The sequence below is a fragment of the Ciconia boyciana genome, chromosome 13, assembly GCF_034638445.1.
Source record: "Ciconia boyciana chromosome 13, ASM3463844v1, whole genome shotgun sequence".
Classification (NCBI taxonomy): Eukaryota; Metazoa; Chordata; class Aves; order Ciconiiformes; family Ciconiidae; genus Ciconia; species Ciconia boyciana.
Window position 1 is genome coordinate 12,609,277 of NC_132946.1, and position 12,416 is coordinate 12,621,692.

Consider the following 12,416-nt stretch of genomic DNA (forward strand, 5'->3'; position numbering starts at 1 on the left):
TATGATTGCATACATGTCTGTGATTTTGTCTTAAGCGTAAAGAGTTTTGGGGTTTCACATCTTTCATCTAAGTTTTATCTCTTAGCAGTCTGTATTTTCTTTTCAAATATGAAAAGGTGGTAGGGAAGTGGGGGAAGGTCTTTAAGTCATGTTGTTTGAGCAGCTTTGGTCTGCTGTAGCTGGAACTGAGGGAGTCACTAGAGGTCAAAACAGCTCAGAGCTCTTCCCTAGAAGTGGCTACTACCTGCCAAGTGCTACAGTTGGCTGTATAAGCTAGTCAGCTCTAGCTGCAAAAACACATTACTGTTGGGAACTGACTTGTCACTTAACGCTTGTATGTGGATATACAAGCTCAAGACTTTGTATGTTCAAGGACATCCAAAAAACTGCACTCGTCCAACCACAGGCCAAAGCTCTTGTTATCCTGAATGGATGACTTTGTCATGATGAATGTCTTAACCCAAAAGCTGGCTGGATTGGTTTTATGCAGGCAGTACTGAAATTCCTTGAAAATGAGACCCTTAAAATGGCACTATTTTGTTCTTACTATTTAGAAAACAAAGCCAAGGCTATCTGTGAAATCCAGTATGACGACAAAGATATAACTGTGACTATGGATGTTGACACAGACTTTCAGCTCTGTGGTATATTTGAGTTCATGGCAGAGGTGAAGCATTCAATATCACTTCTCCATCATCTGGGACTTCCCTTCTTTCTTAAGGTAATAAGCCATAGATCTTTTGTTGTGCTTTGATTAGAGCTGTTATCTGAGTTACACTAGCATGAATCCAGAGCACTTCCAGTGGCCTCAGTGAAATTATTCCAGATTTATACAAGTGCAGATGAGAGGTGACTTGGCCCAGTTTATCTGAATCCTTGTTTAACTTAAGTACACAGCTAATGGTCTGTTTCCAAGGAAACTCAGTGGGTACCTGAAATCCTTGATTTCAGGATTAATCATTTCAGGCAGGCAGTCATTTACTGTCACTTCCTAGCTGATACGGCTTACTAAAGTAGAAAGGACTTTTGGTCCTTCATACCTAGAGAATTCCTTGGCTTGATTAAACCATTTGTAGCATAGATACCTAAAATGTTTCAGTGTTGAATAAATACTAATAAATTTGTATTCCAAACTACCTGATAGGATCAGCAAAGGCTGTGCCTGTTCATCCCTTGGGAGAAAGAAGTATTAGTTGAAACATCTCCTTCCCTTTTGGAGGGTAGTACACAGAACAGCACATCCAAGTCATCCATCACCTTCTCTTCAAATAACAGGATATGTAGCTAGGATACAAGATTAAAGGCAGACTTTTCTGAAAATAAACGTTAGATCAGTATTAAACCTACATATTAAGTGTCATTGTTTCAAGTGAATATTTAATGCCAACATTTTATTAAAAGGTATTAGATACATCCCCTGCTTCTTCCCCCTTAATCTTTAGTGAAATGTCTTTTATCCTCTAAATGTTTGAGTGAAAAAAAGAAAAACAGAGATGCTAATTCTTTAGGTGCATTATTCATGTATAAGGTATGAGTGTAATCACGGGACTTCAGAAACTACTGTTCCCACAGACTTTGGCAAACACAACATGTGTTGATATTTAAGTGTGGAAGACAGTGTTCATCTTCCCCAGAGGGATTCTTTAGCAGTTTCAGGATAAAGCTGTAGAGGAGCCAGCAGCTGTGGGAGGAAGAAAATACCCTGGAGTAAAAGATTTGTGGAGCTCCATCTGTTTCATCAAAAAAAGAGGGAAAGGCAGTTTCTTTACAGTATATGAAAAAAGAGTGGAGGAGGCTTAAACAAGAACCAGTGGCTCTAGACTTAAACCAGATAAGGGTACATAGAAAGTAAGGCTAATATTTGTCAATAATGCAAATGAGCAGCTATGGAAACGTACTCACAGAGAAAAAGGAAGACATCTCTTGATGCTTTTGGTTTAGGTCTAGAAAGAATCTAGGAGGCCTGTCTGGAAGATAAACTTCAGTCAAGATGATGGTTTTTAGTCAGTCAAGAGATTGTGCTCATTTTAAGTGAAATGCTGGGTAGAAGCCGTGGCGTGTGATTTGTTTGGGTTTTTTTTTTCCCCTATAGATGACAATTCAAGAAGTCCTGACTGAAAATGAAACTGAAGGAGCTCTGAGGCTGACCTATGAACAAAACAGAAACTTCTCCTTTACCATCAGGAGGAAAAAAGACCAGCAAGGGTAAAAGGGTCATTCTGAGCACTGTAAAAATGTCATTAGGCCACTGTGATTCCATGGAAAAAGTTACTGTTTTAGTCACCAAAGCACTGGTGAAATGGATAACAAATCTTTAATAAAGTGCATAGTCACACCAAACAGTCTTTTTACCTCAGGAAGTTTATGAAGGGCTGCAGAGAGATTCCCCTCCTCACAGTTTGGGGCCTGCTTATCTTTTTGCCTACCCCCACAGCGTCAAAGTAGCAGACAGTGAAATAATCCGGAAGACTCTAGGTCTGAGCCAGACAAATACTTAAAAATATACCTTAACTTGATGTAGCTTTAAATCTTATTAAATCGTTTTGGCACAGTTGAACCTTGTAAAATTATGGATATTCAGTTTTCTAAGTTGATATCAGTATAGCTGTATCTGCTGTGCTAATGTCTCTATTTTTTTCTCTCTTCTAAAAATTTTCAAAGTCATTTGAAGAAATGAAGAACGAATAGAATAATTCTTTACTTCAGAAGAGTCTGATAATTAGTGTCCAAACAGAAATAGTTGGTATAGCATATAAACAAAAGTGTAGGCTTTTGAGGGTGTTTAAGAGGTGTAATATTTTCAGCCTTGGGGTATTTCAGATATTTCTTAAGTTTCTAGCAAAAGACCTTTCATTGAAAAGTCTTGTAACTTCTGTTAAACTCTCTAATAATTGTAAATTCTAAGTCTGGAAACCATGACAATGCTTGCAAAGTCAGATTCCAAAATACCTGTCTAATTTTTGAAAAGCTGATGCATTTACTATGGCTAGTAATTACTAGCCAAAGTAATTTCTGATCCAATGGGCCACATTCTGTCCCTGGGATGCATAAGCAGATTTTTCACTGAAGTCGGAGATGGCACTGCTGTTTGGTCTGCTTTGCCTTTGTATGAATGCATCAAAAATGTGAGCTGGGTAAGCGTTCAGTGGAAGGTACTGCAATTTGTAACTCTCAAAGCTGTGGCGGAGTTGTAGATTACTCAGATGAACTTGTGCTGTCAGTGAGAGTGGACTTTCTGAAATATTGTTGAACAAAAGTACATTTCTTCCCTTTAGCGAAGAGTTGAATATAAAAGCACTCCAGACTCATCCCTTCTTTCTACAGTACTTCCCCAGTGCAGCAGAACTGTCTTCTAAGGTAACTATCTGCAAGTTATCTGTCACATACATCACTACAAATTAAACTCGTCTAATATTTTAGGAGTCAAGCTGCATTATTTCTAGTACTAGTATCTCTGACCTTTTTGCTGTTGTTGAGGATGTTCCTGTTTTCAGAGATGCTAAGAATCCCAACGTACTGGAAAGGATTTATTCCATTTGACTCTGCCTCTGTGCATCTGCATTAATTATGACTTCTGGTAGACTCCTCTCAGGAACGTTTTTAATTATTCTGGCTACTAAGAAAAGAGAGACTGGGCAGAAAGCAGTTCTGGATATGGGCTGTTTGCAGTGCAGAAATACACAACAGCAAGGATAGGCAAGAAAGTTGAATGGGGTTATTTGTCAGTTAAATGCAGCACCGTAACTCCTGCTCACTTAAAAACTGATTTCTTATGCATGTTACTCTGTTTATGCTATTTTGTAGCTGTGCCTTCTATAATGTGAACATAAGGGAAAATCAGATCTGCCTTAGGTCCTGAGGACCATAATATAACATACTGTGCGAAGAATGTGAGCACAATATTTAAGTTTATTTTCTCTTTCTCTCTTTTTTCTTTTTTTTTTTTTTTTTTTTTAATTTAATGGGAACTTGAAAAGGTAAATTATGACATGAGTGAAGCAAAAGGCAAACTCTACCTCAGGATGGAAAAAAGGGATTTCAATGTTACAGCTAAGCTAACTTTCACTGGAACCAGCTACACTAATGTCATTGAAATAATACAGACAATGTCCCAGGTTGGTATCATCAACTCAGATGGCAAAAGGCAAGCTGTGACTGGCCCTGTTTATAGAGTATGGCATTCAGGATGCTGGCTGCCAAACAGTGAAGGTCAAATACAGCTCCAGCTGCTATGAGGTGTTTTGCCCTTGATTTCTCCAGTAGCATGAGCAAACATTCGACTGTAGATTAGTTGGGTGTCCAACGATATAAACTGTTGTTTGGTTTTATATTTGTTTGCTCCTATAGATGGATCACATATATAGGATATATAGGAAATAAGAAAAATAATATATTACAACCTGACCAATTGCCAGTTTTTATTATGCAGGTAACACACATATTTCTTTTTGTAAATAAGGAAGAAAAGATGTCACAAATATATATGATTGTTTGTGCTATCTGCTGGATTCATTCTGTAATAGCGGTGCTCTTGATGTTGTACGAATTATTCAGTGAGATAAAAGAGAGATAGAAAATCAAAATATGTAATAAGCAAAGACTATTTTAAAGGGGATACTCACTTGTTTATGTATGTTCCATTATGTGAGAAGATGACTTACTGTAGAAATGAAGTCAAGTAGCAATGAATAGCTGCTTATACAAAAGCAGCGGGCAGTAGGGTATCATTGTACTAGACCTTTTATAAACACATTTCTAAAGCTAGATTCTATAGGACTTTACAGTATCTAAATTACACACTTAGGTTTTTAACTTTTCAGAGAACTTGGGATTTAATATGTTTCCCCTCTTTTATTTTTAGTTAAAAATTCTTCCAAGGCAGCTTGTGTTTATGATGGTTTACCAAAAAGACAACAGAACACGTATGCTGAGGCACGTTGCTCTGTGGGATGGCAAAGAGATAAAGATAACAGGCATTTACACTGGACTCTTCCCAAAGTTGCCTGGAGGTCATGACGTTCAGGGTAGGTGTATCTCCAGTGTTGATAGCAGACTATAAAATAAACTAAACCACATAAATCTGATTTCAAAATGCATATTCAAATGGTTTCAATCCAGGCCTCCTAAGATCTTATTTGCTTTAAATTCATGATGTCTGGCCGTTAGAAACGTGCACTTCAGAATGCTATTTCTGCTTTGTGGATATGGAATGTAAAGCTTAAATAAACTTTAGTAGTGCCAGGAAAAAGTTTGGCCAGAGTGAAAAGTCATCAACAAATTAAAATGTCTATTGTTATTTTACAACAAATTTCAGAAGTGCTCTGGATTAAATGAAATGATTGGTTTTATTTTTATATTTGCTTGTGAATATTGTAAATATTTAATGAAGAGCAAAGGAAACCTAGGAACTACTTTTGGACTACGATACCATTTGTAAACAGAAAAGAGAGTTAAAGTATTGCAGCTACTTTCATTCTAGCCAAGGTGCTAGATACTTAGCTGGGAGGTGGCTGACTGGGGTTCACATCTGCATTTGGTTTCATTCAGAAGAGTGAGTTGAATGAGAAATCCCAATGTGTGGGGCTCTTCCTCTCTTCTTCCTGATGGTTCCATAGTTCTGTGCCAGTGAACGTTTCATTTTTTTCACAAACACAAACAACTTTGGGAGACAGGGAGAATACATGTAGTGTGAGCAGTAGTATACTCTGCAGTGTAGATCAGGGTCTTGGTTCTGTAATTTTATGACTTAAGGATCAAGTTGGAAAGTACTGGAAAAGAAACATATGTATTTCCTTCCAGGAGGAGTCAAGGTGCTGAGGAGGAGCTTTATAGGATCTGTAGTCTTACCATGCTGTGAGCTTGCCACACGTGTGAGTTGTACACCTGGACTTGCTAGCCAGAAACACTCCCAGCTCCACAAGTGCGCATGTAGCTTGAGGAATATTCAGCCTCCCATACCCAGTAATCCAGTGGTCAGGGTTGCTCGCTACCAAGTGGGTACCTAAATGCAAATCTCTCGCAGCTGAGGGAAGGAAAGGCTTTTGACGTGACCCACATCTCAGATTTGTCCTTCAGTCACTGCACTAGAGGTACAAAGAGACACATCCCAGAGATAACACTTTTTCTGAATGTTGCCTAAGTATCCCTTTGAATTTGGAGAATAAAAACATTTCATTTTAAGTTAATTTTTGTTAATTTTTGTGTTTTCTTCTTCCTTTGTATGTTTTTGTCCCTCCTGGATATAATTTTATTTTTCGTTATTTTATTGTCACCCATTTCTGAGGCTTTTTTCAGAAACTGTAGTAAATTCTGTTCCTCTGCTGCACTGGGTACTGCAGGGGAGTACTGGTCATGCTGGCCACTACCTTGAGGTGCTAAACCCTTATGTTGAGGCTGTGTTATCTGAAAACAGAGAAAATAACTGCACTTACTTGTTTGAGAGTTGTAAGCTGTTCCTCTTCCAATGTAGGGTCATCTCAGCTTCATAAAGATTACTTTTCTGGCTCTTCTTGCTGGAAGTTGCTTTGGGTGTAGGTATCAATCTTTTGATTATTGCAGGTAATTACTGTTTTGCTAGTAAATAAAGGACTCCTGTTTTCCCTTACATTTCTTCATATTCAGCAGAAATCAGCACACTAAAGGCATTGTGGCTGTTGGGTAGGTGCACATGTGTGTATGAGCAAAGACCATGTTTTCTCTGGAAATCAACTGTTGACCTGCTACCTGTGGGAGTATATGTCCTCTGCCTTTTTATCAGAAAATGAACAGTCATGATTTGTGGTCGGGAAAACTTACTTGCTTTTTTTTCCTTGTAGTGGAACTTTTCCATCCTCTCTCCATCCCTTTCCCATGGCATGCCAGGGTCAACTTATATGTGAAGCATTCAGCACGCAGTCACCGGGATGATCTTACTGTCATTTGGAATGAGAAGGACCAGGTACAGCAGCCCAGAGCAAATAAATGTCAGGAGAATTACAAGAATATCAAGTGGTTCTTTTTTTTTTTTTTTTTTCTTTAAAAAAAAAAAAAGGGGGGGCATTAAGCAAGCCAGGGAATGCAAGTAGGAGGCAAACTGTCCTCCTTCTTGGATGTATAAAAGGTTGTGACTATGAAAGATGAGCAGCCGATATTCTTCTGGAAGCATTTTCAGGCCATACTATTTTTTTGTTTGCAGTAACCCCACAGCTTGCTGCATAAGCAAAGGCAATGAAATGCATATGGTTCAAAGCACTGGATAAAGGCCATTCCCAACACTCTCAAAGGCTCTAGACATCTTTTGAGAGTAGATGGAAAGAATAGCACAAACATCATGTTTAAAGCAGCCTAGTGGGAAAGAAATAAAATCTAAGACAAATAAGTAAGTGTGAGCATTAGCGTGAGGTTGAAAAGGATGAAGAACCCACCTGTTGCATGGATATATGCTATGTTTACCCACATAGAAGTGTGACACATACCTGTGCTTAGCATTTTCAGCATTACTGATTCAGTTTAAGCTCTTCTGTATTTCATTCTTTCATTCTCCTCTTTATGAGTAAGAATGACAACTTTGGCACAGTTTAAACCAGTTTTTATTTTCTTAAAGTAAGTCAGCATTATTTTTTAAAAATATAAATCGTAAAAAAGACAGAACTAGGAGAACTTTGGTTAAGTTCATTTCCAAATGCAGTTAAATGGGAAAGCTTACTGACTTGCAACTAACTATGCCATCCTTATACGTGTGTCTGAATACTCAGCACCTTGGCTGAGTATTACATTATTTTCTGAATAAAAGAAAGATAAAAGACAGTATGTAAAATATGTTACCATACAGAAACATAAATGTGCCTGCAAAAAGACCTAGAATTTCTTAATTTCTTTAAAAAGTGCTAAAATTCCAAAATTTACTTTAGAAGTTGTATAGAATGTATTTTTGTACTACTACTTAAATTACCACAACTATTTAAATGCCACCGCTGTTTAAATTGCCACAAAAATATTTTGCTCCCAGCAACATTACAGAATTTAGTTCCCAGTTCTGCAAATGTTTTTTCTTGTGCTTCAACTTTGCAAGCTGCATCTAAGCACTCTGCGGGCAGCGGAGCCTACAGTGCCTAAAGATCAGACCAAACTTAAGCCTCATCAAACTTAAGCATAGTTCATGATTGTAGTAAAATACAGAGAATAGTTTTACTTTCAGCTGTGCCATGTGGGAAATTCAGGTAGCAGGAATGTCCTCATTTGAACATTAATCTGCCTCACTACTTTAAAAAGGACTTTCATACGCACATAATTCATCTGAGGAAAAGGTACAGGGAAATCTTATCGGGTGTGTGTTTGAGGTCAGTATGTGAGAGCTGTTTTATTTCACAAGTTCCTTTTACATCTGTTGATACGGGTCAGGTATCAGTGTCGTCATCTCTGAAGTTTGGAAGAGACCGTATGAGCTACAGAGCCACTGTTGCCCACCCATTTAATTACACTCTGAAGCAACTGGAGGTCCATTCCCTGTCAGAAAGAAGAGGCAGAAAGTACAACCAGCAGGTGAGATCATCAGAAAGGGCTGCAAAATACAAAGCTGTAATACTATATTTACTGTTAGCGTACCTTTCATCTCAAAGAATCGCAGAACCAGCTATCATCCTGAAAAATGTAGAGAGCACCAAGTGCTATTATCTCATTTGTGTCCGAACCACCAGCTTTGTTTCCTTTGCAGAGCATAACTGTTGCTTGCTGATAGTATCTGTCTTGCAGTTTTAGCATTGACCCATTTTGGATATAAGAAGCCAGAAGGTGCACAGGAGCCAGCCTAGCAATGAAAATGAAGCAAATTTTGTCCACAAAGTGATGAACAAACTCCTATTCCACAAAAAAAAAAAAAAGGCCAGAAACCCTTTGATACCCATATAAAGCAAACCTAAATTTTTGGACTGTATAGGAAATTGCAACACAAGTGTGAAAACGTGCGAGACTTAGAAAGGCTTTAAAATACAATTGTGAGGTGCGCTTGCAAAGCATATATGGGGAAAAAGAGGAAGAACTCCACAAATCATCCTGCAAGATCAAAGACTACAGAATATTTTCTGTCTGAAAATGCACTGCGTGGGCCAGGACACTCCAGTTGCTGAGGCTGAGGACTTTCTGCTCAATAATAAGCTGCACAAACTGTGCAATGTTCTGTTTGTTCATCTGGAGCCTTTTGGTACTCATAGTGGTGCCACAGAGTGCTCTCAGGTTGTTTTCACTAAGTAGTATGTCTCAAGCATCGTATTCAGAGGAGTAAATTCTCTTGTAGTGTCATTATTCCACTGGTGTCATTAATTGCTATGCATGATAGACCCAATGCCGCTTCCGGAGAAGATAACAGAAAGACTTCTGTTGCTTCAGTTGTAAAAGTGCGGTTTCGCTGTGTGTTTGTCCAAGGCCTTGAGCTTCCAGGCCACATGGAGTTCAATGGAGTTTTAACATTGTTCTGTCGCAGTTTTAATTGTGTTTCTTTTTTTCTCCACTGGGTGGAGATCGTTCTGCTAGATCATCCTGCAAGCTCTTCTGCTAGTTCTAGTCTTGCTTCACTGGACAAATTCTTCTCTTCTGGTTTCAGCTGCAGCTCACAGGGAATGGTGGGCAGCCTGCTGACATCCGACTGACCCTGGAGGATAAATCAAAGATGAACATCACTGTCTGGGATGGCTGTATGACACTCTCTTCAGGTCATGTATGAGTCTTTGAGTCTAAGAAGGGATGGGTGTAGCTAAATTTCTGCTTTTGAGTCTCACAGAATGAATTTTTTCTGCACTTGTTACCATATGAAAACCTTTTACTTGAAGTCAACCTTTTCATTTCATGTCTCAGAGGAAGAAAAATAAAACCTCTGAAGAATTCTGTTTCATGTTGCCAGATACGTTTGTATTTGGGATGCAGTTTTCCCTCATGACAGAATCGTCAACCCCTTAGGTTTCTTGGTAGAGATTGAAGCAGTCTTTTATGGATATAGACCTTTCAGGGGTTCTCACAGGGGTGTATTTTTCCCCAGAAAGCATACTTGTCTAGTATATACTGAACACATTTTTTAGAATATTACTAATATGTATGCCTTAATTTTTTTCCCCTCTTCCAGCTTCAGAGAGTATTAACTATGGAGCACCTGCATGCATGTGGGTCTCTACAACAAAGATCAGCATTTTTTAACGGATTTCTAGATCTGAACTGGGATGACAAAAAATTCAAACACAATTTAACTTACGAGGTAAGAGAAGGCAGTTGTATCTGTTAACTCACTGTTTTTATGGAAGCTGTTCTTAATAGATGGGAATTTATTTAGTTTTTATATGTAATTTTGAGAGGATTTTAAGAAGGCTTCTGTAGAGTACCACTTTCTGTGAAATACCATTATTTCATTTTACCTTTTACATATTTCTCTGCATAGGAAGAAAGCTAAATGTAGCATAATTAGGAGAAAATGAGTTCTTACAAACTAGAGGCCTCACTTGTGCCTAAATTTGTAAAACTGTTGAGTTAATTCTGTAGAATGGGGACCAGTAACTGTGCTGACAAGCCAAAACATTGTCAAGTGGAAATGTTATGTTCTGGAAATGTTACATTAAAACCCTGAAGCTACTAGAATAAAAAAAGCCAGCACGGGGATAAGATGAGGTTGAGAGCTGGGATGAGTGGGCATGGAGGAATGTCTTAAGAGTCTGTTGTCATATTTTAGCTTTGTTTTCTTGGTTCATTGCAGAGAAATCAATTTTTGTATCCTGATAAATTTCAGTTAGAAGCTGTTCTGGAAAATATTTTCCTGACCTCATGCACCAAACAGAAGATCCTGGGTAAAATAGAAACAAACTACTCATCTTGCCTGGACTATTATATGAGCTTTGAGTTCTGTGACCTTCCAAATGTAAGCCTCACATAAACATATTGAACCTACTTCACTTGAAATGTAATTACTGTTTTGGAGACTCAGTTTTCCTGAGCTGCAACTTTTCATGAGAATTGCCATATCTTAATAAACAATAAATAAACAGTGTCTTTTGATGGGTTGAGGCAGAAAGGTTGTGTTTGCCACTGTAGTATATTCTATAGGTTCTGTTACAGTTGTAAATGTTCCTACTTCCTCCATGTTCTTCCTTTCCTATTCCTCTCTCAAAGGTCTTTTAATTTCATGTTTCTGGAGAATATCAAAACATGGTTTCCTTGTTTACTGTCAGAGCAGGTCACACCCTGTTAGCAATGGGAAGCAGCAGCCAAATTCGGATGCCAGTGAAGACTTTTTCCAAGACCAAGATGTGTTAGTGCCTGTTTATAATGGAAAAAATGTATATGCATGTTACTTCAAAATCAGATGCCTCTGTATTCTTTTGGACCCTTTTGTTCAATGGCATGCATCAAAATGCCTAGCTAGAGCAGTTGAGAAGCATAAGGCCAAAAAAAAAAAAGGACTTGTTTTCATAAAATATAGTTATATTACAGCTGTTTGTCTTGTCTTAGGCTGTAATCACTGAACATGCTTTGTTATACCACAGAAACTGAAGATGTAATGAAGTAAGGCAGTGCTGTGAGGAGGAGGATTGTGCTAGTTTCTGAAACTTCAAGTTTTGTTCATCACTTCCTTGTGTAATTTCATGAGGATGCTAACATTGTACAACCTCTTACTAATCTATACAGAGCCCGTTTCTTTGGACAAATTAAGCTTTTAACACCTTTTTTGTCCATACTTAGGTAATTGTTTTCTCTGGAAAACACCAGCTCAACAAAGATGACATCATTTTACAATCAGAGGGCAGATTCCACCTTGCTGATCATGGGAGAGATGAGGGGTTGATTGGAGTATCCTTAAAAAATCAGAGTACAGCTGATGTGAAGAACTATTCTTTGGAAGTTGAAGTGAGTTTTTATTCTATTTTAGTGGCACTGGGGTTTGGGTTTTGGTTTTTAAAGGCCTACTGCCATCTATCTTTCAAACTGATCAGGTGCAGCCAGTGACTTTAAAACAGCAGGCAAGTATAGGCAACATAAAATACTCCTGATTTCTTTAGTTCTGTTTTTAAAGGAGCAGTTATGCAATGTATGTACATTGATAGATGTACAGTATGATCAAGAGAGAAAGGAAAGCACCAACATTCGTTATCTGCAGAGCTCAGTGTCAAGTGTGTATCAACTGGAGTATTGTCATGGTTTAACCCCAGCCGGCAACTGAGCGCCACACAGCCACTTGCTCACTCCCCCCTAGTGGGATAGGAGAGAATCGGAAGAGTAAAAATGAAAAAAAAAACTCGTGGGTTGAGATAAAGACAGTTTAATAAATGAAATAAAATAGTAATAATAATAATAATAGTTATAGTAATGATAATGATAAAAGAATATGCAAAGCAAGTGATGCACCATGCAATTGCTCACCACCCGCCGACCAATGCCCAGCCAGTCCCCGAGCAGCGATC

The 12,416-nt window shown here is 38.2% G+C and overlaps 1 protein-coding gene across 1 annotated transcript in view; it reads left to right on the plus strand.

Moving 5' to 3' along the window:
• Positions 1-12,416, plus strand: part of LOC140659139 (uncharacterized) — a 104,420-nt gene that overhangs the window by 75,288 nt on the left and 16,716 nt on the right. Inside the window, exons 49-59 of the mRNA XM_072878403.1 lie at positions 555-721; positions 2,093-2,205; positions 3,276-3,357; positions 3,978-4,115; positions 4,862-5,024; positions 6,816-6,937; positions 8,380-8,520; positions 9,578-9,691; positions 10,094-10,222; positions 10,715-10,876; positions 11,698-11,862. Of these exons, the coding sequence (XP_072734504.1) occupies positions 555-721; positions 2,093-2,205; positions 3,276-3,357; positions 3,978-4,115; positions 4,862-5,024; positions 6,816-6,937; positions 8,380-8,520; positions 9,578-9,691; positions 10,094-10,222; positions 10,715-10,876; positions 11,698-11,862 (1,496 nt within the window). The remainder of the gene's footprint in view (positions 1-554; positions 722-2,092; positions 2,206-3,275; positions 3,358-3,977; positions 4,116-4,861; positions 5,025-6,815; positions 6,938-8,379; positions 8,521-9,577; positions 9,692-10,093; positions 10,223-10,714; positions 10,877-11,697; positions 11,863-12,416) is intronic.